The 6,850-nt window shown below is 53.7% G+C and overlaps 1 protein-coding gene across 1 annotated transcript; it reads left to right on the forward strand.

The window, feature by feature from the left end:
- The first annotated feature begins 5,172 nt into the window (after window positions 1-5,172).
- Window positions 5,173-6,261, forward strand: LOC119454494 (proteoglycan 4). Its single transcript, XM_037716408.1, has one exon. The coding sequence runs from the start codon at window positions 5,173-5,175 to the stop codon at window positions 6,259-6,261; it is 1,089 nt and encodes a 362-aa protein (XP_037572336.1).
- Window positions 6,262-6,850: the final 589 nt, after the last annotated feature.

Here is a 6,850-nt window from a genome sequence, read left to right on the forward strand (position 1 = left end):
AATTTCAGTTGACCCACCCCCAAATTTCGGTTGGTCCCCCGTAAAACGTCAAGTTGGCCCAACCCTAAATTTTAAGTTGGCCAACTACATATTTTTAAGTCGGGGATGTCCAAATTTCAGTTGGCCGATATCCAAATTCCTAGTTACCCACTTCAAATATCAAGTACGGTCACCCCCACATTTAAGCTAGCCCACCCCCAATTTCAGGTTCGCCCACCCCTAATTTTACTTTGGCCCACGAGAAATTTACCATGGCCAAAGTTCAAATTTTAGTTTTACCCGCCCCCAATTTCAATTTGATTCACCACCAATTTCAAGTTAGTCTATCCCCAAATATGAAGTTGGCCAACCCTAAATTTACGTTGGTCCACGACGACACTCCCACGCATGCTCTGGGAGTGTAGAAACACTCATCCTGACTCTACCTCGGACAATCGCGAGCAGTCCCTCAGAAGCTCGCTTCTCGCCGACCAGCAATAGGCCGTCCAGCAGGCCCACGAAGCGGCCGCCAGGTATTCCCTCTCGGTCCCTACGTGGGAGACGCCCGCTACGCCCTAAGCGCGTATTGCAGGACCTAAATAAAAGTTTTCCAGACCAGTCCAGTCCACCCTCAAGTTTAATGTCGGCCCAGCATTAAATTTTAAGTTTGCCAACCCCAAAGTTTAAGTTCCCTCACATCCAAATTTTGAGTTGACCAACCCGAAGTTTCAAGTTGACCCACCCCAAAATCTAGGCTGACGCGCCCACAAGATTACCTGGGCCACCGCCTAATAGGCTGTTGGCCCACCCGCAAATTTCAGTTGGCCCACCCAAAATTTATGTTGACCCACCACTAAGTTCACCTCGGCCCACCCCTAAACTTCTGGTGGCTCATGTCCAAATTCCAACTTGGCCCACATCAAAATTTCGCGAAAGCTAACAACCAAACTTCAGTTGGCCCACCCCAAATTTTGGTTGACCCAATCCCCGATTATAGGTTAGTCCATCCACAAATGTAAGTGGGGCTGTCCCTAAATTTCACATTAGACCATCCCCAAATTTAGGTTGGCTTATGTCTGAATTTTAACTTGGCAATAATTGTATACTGACTGGTACAGTACCCAGAGCAGCCAAGCAATTTTCATTCGAAGTATTAACGAACAGGATACAGAGGCTCCTTCTATAACTAGCGATGAAGTTACAAGGGCCTTGCAAGACATCACCAGGGGAAAAGCTGCTGGACAAGATGGAATACCAGTCTATTTATTCAAAGATAGAGAAGATATCATGCTTGAAAAGCTTGCGGCCCTTTACACAAAATGCCTTAAGACCTTAAGTGTGCCAGAAAGCTGGAAGAACGCCAAAATTGTATAATCCACAAGTAGGAGACGTTGACGTATTGAAAAATTGTAGACCGATTAGCTTGCTTTCAATATTGTATCAAATATTCACTAAGATAATTTCCAATAGAATCAGGGCAACACATGACTTCAGTCAACCAAGAGAAAAGGCTGGCTTCAAGAAGGCATATTCTACGATGAATCATATCCATGTCATCAATCAGGTGATTGAGAAATTTGCGGTGTACAATCAACCTCTCTGTATGGCTTTGATAGATTGTGAAAAAGCATTTCATTCAGCAGAGATACCAGCACTCATAGAAGCATTGCGTAATCAAGGAGTACAGGAGGCATACGTGCATATCTTGGCAAATACAGTAAACCCTCGTTAACTCGAAGTCTGATATCTCCAATTACCGGACAAGTCGAATTTTCCCCCTCGCACTGTGTCAACTCCATGGGTTTTTCACCCCTTATCACGAAACGCCACGTCTCAGAACTACGGATATCTCGAAACCTAGACTGCGAAAACGCTGAAAAAATAACAGTACGGAAACGTTTTTTTTTTACTTTTTCGGGAAGCTCTCCCAGTCAAAAATCTTACAGGCTGTCGGCTGGTCGGCTATATGTTATTTTGGCTTGTGGGCTTGTAAGCCTGTCAGCGTGTCGGTTTGTTGGCCTGTCGTTCGTATGCCTGTTGGTGTCGGCCTGTCGGCGTCTGCCTGTCGGTGTCGGCCTGTCGATTTGTAAGCCTGTCGGAACATTCTATTCCGACAGGCCACAGTTGCGGTAGTATTCTCTGGCAATCACTTTCAGCGATAGTTTCACTTTCACGAGAGTTCATGGCTCGGCCCACGATAGCTTTTGGATTTTCCCGACGCTTGTGTGCAGGCATGCAGTGCCGATTCTTGCGAAATCTCGGGAAAGTGAAACTACCTCCGAATGTGATTTTCCGTGAATACGATCCCTAGTGGCGTCATCAAGCATGCTTGATTATGCTGTCCTGCAGTTCCTGAACAGAAAATGCACCTTTGATTGATGGTTTCAAAGTTGTATTGCAAAGTATTTCACACGCAGAAAAATACTGTACTTGCTGTACATAGGTCCTTTTTCTCGAAATTAATGAAGCTACCCAATCTATGTTACCAACAAATTTCTACCTATATTCATGAAAAAAGCTAGCAAAAGTACCGAGGCAATGGAATTCCTCTGACACGCCTGAGTTCAAGCAGCACATGGGTGCCTGCTTTACTAGTACATTATTTGTATACGTGTAGTAAATATACACAACAAAATAGAAAGCAAAACTAGTTTTAAGAAATCTAATAAAGCATGTTTTCGGACCACCGTAGGAGACAAGCAAAATCTCCACATGGGTTAAGAATGCGCGAGGGGGCCTGCCAGCTGAGATTCAGACTGGTTTTAAATTATGCTGCATATACAGCACACTCGACGGCGTTAAAGACATCGTCATTTGGGGTGCCGACGACGCCTGTGCAGCATCCATCAAGGATGACTTCTTTGGCAAGTAAGAAGAGGACCCAGCTTGCAGCATTGACTCGCCTCCCTTTTCAAAAGCTAAATAAGGCCAAGACGACCAAAGTGAGTGCCATCATCAGGGCAGCATATGAGACTGCTCTGGAGCTAGCAAAAACACGACATCAAGAAAGTGGACACTCTTGGTATTTACGACACATATGAAGAATATACCACGGTGGTAGTCGTGGCACACCGAGAGCATATGAATTCAACAGAATTAGGAAGGGTCCTGCTGCAAAAGGTCAGATACCCCTGAGTGGGCAGTACAGCAGGGAAGAAGCAGTTTTACTACTTAACACATACAAGAGGGAAAATTTGTTTCAGCAATCCCAAAGAACATGATTTCATTGTGAGCAAGGCTCCCGTCAGGGGAGCCGAAACGTCTTTTCTTGTATTCATTAAGTGGTCGGTGTCCTTTTTTTTACCCTTCTTCATGATGCCTCCCGACCAGACTGGCTTCCGTCAAAACCTCGACTTCCAAAGAACATCAGCAGGGAACACGACCATAGCAGAAGAAAAGCACGATTAAAGACCTTACAAAACAAATATCAAATAAATCCAGACATATACTACACGGACGTGTGTAGAGTAACAATAAATTCACAATACTAAGATAATACTAAGATAACTGGCTCCATTCGGACCCCTTTCGCCTGCACGGAGGAGGCCGCAGCCCTAGGCTGACTTTTCTAGATGCAGAGGCAGAAGAATAATCTCGATTGGTCATGACGTACTCCCAGGCAGCGGACCATTCACATATAACGAGCACCATTCCACACTAAATCCACTGCATGCTATGTGCACCACCCTAGAATGGCACCACGCGATAATGTAGTGCCCCACACACTCTGGGCTCAAGGTAAATGAAATAGCCGACCAAACTGCTCGAGGATCCCTACGAGGAACTCCTGATACACCAGCACGACATCCACAACATCCTCGAAAACCGAAGAGACAAAAACACAGCTACCTACACCCTGACCTTACAGGAAAACAGGGCAGGGACTGGCGCTGCTTACAAACAAATATCTCTCATCATCAACCTATATTTATGTCCACTGTAGGACGAAGGCCTCTCCCTGCAATCTCCAATTACCCCTGTCTTGCGCTAGCTGATTCCAACTTGCGCCTGTGTGATGATGTGGATAGTGGCGTGCGGTGGCGAGAAGACCTGCTTCGAATGATGATTGTGTTGTGGCTACTAGAAGAGGATTGGTGATGATGGTAATGGAAGATGACGACACGTGCCACGAACAAAGAAGTGGACGAGAGCACGCAGAGCGTGAGAGTGAGCGGCAGCCTCGAACGCAAGCTTGAAAAACGGCGGCTGCAAGCTCGGGTACCGGCGACCGGGTGTCCAGCTACCGTGCGGACCCGGTCAGAGATCCAGCTCGTGGCTGGGCTTTCCTGCGCACCAGCGGCCTGCTGTGATAGCGGCCTGGTGCAGTGCTTCCTGCTTGGACCGGGACGCCTGAGCTACCAGCTACCAGCCTGCTGAGCGAGCCCGAGGACTGGCGACCGGGCGTCCTGCTACCGTGCGGACCTGGTCGTGGATACCGCTCGTGGCTCTGCTCTCCTGTGTACTAGCGGCCTGCTGTGATAGCGGCCTGGTGCAGTGCTTCCTGCTGGCCACCGGGGCGCCTGAGCTACCTGTCCGCCGACCGAGCCCGACGTTATAGCGGCCGAGGCGTTACAGGCCAGGCGTTACTGGCCAGCTACAGCTGTGGCCTGGTGTTCTACCGGCCTGCTGTTTTCTTCCTGCTGCCACGTCGCGACAAGGTGCGGCGCGACAGCAGCGACGTAGCCACAACGACGCTCCACCGTCACAACCACCGTCACGGGCACCGCAACGACGATGCACACGGGCGAGTGTTGAAGCATGAGTGCTAGGCACGTGTTTTATATGGAATGACAACTTCCGAACTATAGCCCACATACATGTGTATGTAACTAGTCTGTATCGTGCTAGCGTGTCTGTTAAAGTCTGTGTTTCATGTACCAAGCTCCCGTCTGCCGTGTCATTATTAAAGAGATCCTGGGCCCAACTGGATACCGGCGAATTTGTCGTTGTTTTTCCCCATCACAATCTGGCGAGCCCGCGCCTCGTGAATCCCGTCAAACCCTGTGGGCACACCCCGACAAAAAGTGAAAGCTCGCTGACCTCCCGTTGAGAGAGGTCGCTTCTCCTGCTCGCCCACCTTCACCCGTCTGCCTTCTCCCACGACCGCGCTCTCGAGCGTAGCCCTTTTTAGGGCTCCCAAGGGAGCAGGCATGAATGGGTGACCCTTCATCGTTGCCTGAACTCGCCCCGAAGATGGGCGATGACATCTTACAGGGTGTAGCCGAGTTACGGCCCGGCACCCCTCAGGCACGCTCACGCGCCCTGAACCTCCTACTGAAGGAGGCGAGCCGCATGTTCCCGTCGCCCCAGGCCAGCCAAGAAGGGACACCTAAGCGGCTCTCGCCCACCTTCCTCAAAGGAGCCGCACTGAGAACCCGCGGTGCCCGCAGGATCCCGCGGCGGCACCTCAAAATGACCGAGCTGCAAAGCCCGGCCGAACGGGACGACACCACCTCTTCGTCGTCCCCATCAAGCAGCCACACGAACTCCTCATCGCCAGCTGACGGCGTCGACTCCGCCGCATCATCGACGACCAGCAGGCCGTCGTCTCCCTCCGACGGCTCCTCTACCTGCTCGCCGGCAGCCTCCCCCCTGGGCCTCGGAGGCGAAACAAGGGAAGAAGACGAGCCGCCGCCTACCACCGAGGGGGACCCTGGAACGTCTGAGCAACCCCAACCCCGCGACAGCCACACGCCGTCGCCTTCCTCAGCCCCACGTGGGGAGGCGGCGGCGGACGGCACTGCGGGACACGAAGCCGCGGAGCTCGGACGTTCCCCCGCCACCCCACTCGATGGCGAGCACACGATGGCCGCCGAGTCACTCCCGCGGGCGGCCGGGGATGAAGGCGCGGGCGGGTGTCATGGCGTACCTGCCCCCGACAACGAGAGCAGCACCCCCCGATCGCCGGCTGCCTCGTCCTCCTCGCGGATCGCCGGGGCGGACGGCGCCGCAGGGCAGCAACAGCGCGGCTTCTCTGCATTCCTGCCACCCATCCCCGAGGTCGTTGAACCAGAGGAGAGCCGACCCCCGTGCGCCATCGTGTCGGGCGCCGGCCCAGCGGCTGCGCCGGCTTCTGGCACCACGGCGCATGCGCCGACAAGCCCCTCCCACCTGCGGCCTGTAGCAGACGACGGAGCAAACGGGGGCCCCTCTCCGCTCGCTCCCTCGCAGCGGCTCAGCGCGTCATCTCCCCCGCGCGCTGCAAAGCAGAAAAAAAAAGAAAAAGAAGGGGAAAAACCGCAACAGCCGCGCGCGCTCGGGCGCTTCTGCTGCGGGCCATGAAGGCGTGCCCCCCGGGGTCGCTGCCGAAAGGCTCTGCCGGAGGCAACCAGACCCATCTACTGGGGCCGCGCCCAAAGCCCTCCGCACCCTCGAGGGTGCCCGCCACCGTGTCTCCCACACCAGAGGATCCGGCCAGCTGCCAAACGGTCCTGTACAGACCTACGAGCAGGAAGGCGCATTTCCTGGCAACATCGCGCGATGCGATCGCCGCCTTCCTGTCCGGGGTCCCGGGAGCGCACCGGGTGCGAGCCAACATCCGCCGGAACGTGGTGGCCGTCGACGCGCTTGCGGGCGCGGACCTCACGGCCCTGCTGGCTGTCCGGGTGATCAGCGACGTGCACGTGAGGGCGAAAGCCCTGGCCCTCAACACGTGCTGTGGCACGCTTTTCGCCGTGGACCCGGCATTCTACGAGTCCACCATCGTCGAGGGCCTGGAGTCGTCCGCGCCGGTACTCTCGGCCACGAGGAACGGCGACGCCGTCGTCCTGCGCTTCGCCGGTACCATGGTGCCTGCGGCGGTTCACCTCTTCCGACAGCGGCGGGTCGTCTATCCACGGCTGCCTCGTCCCCTGCAGTGTGGTCGCTGCGG

The sequence above is a fragment of the Dermacentor silvarum genome, chromosome 5, assembly GCF_013339745.2.
Source record: "Dermacentor silvarum isolate Dsil-2018 chromosome 5, BIME_Dsil_1.4, whole genome shotgun sequence".
NCBI lineage: Eukaryota > Metazoa > Arthropoda > Arachnida > Ixodida > Ixodidae > Dermacentor > Dermacentor silvarum.

Coding starts and splice junctions, on each gene's coding strand:
- LOC119454494 (XM_037716408.1), top strand. CDS start 5,173: ATGGGCGATGACATCTTACAGGGTGTAGCCGAGTTACGGCCCGGCACC.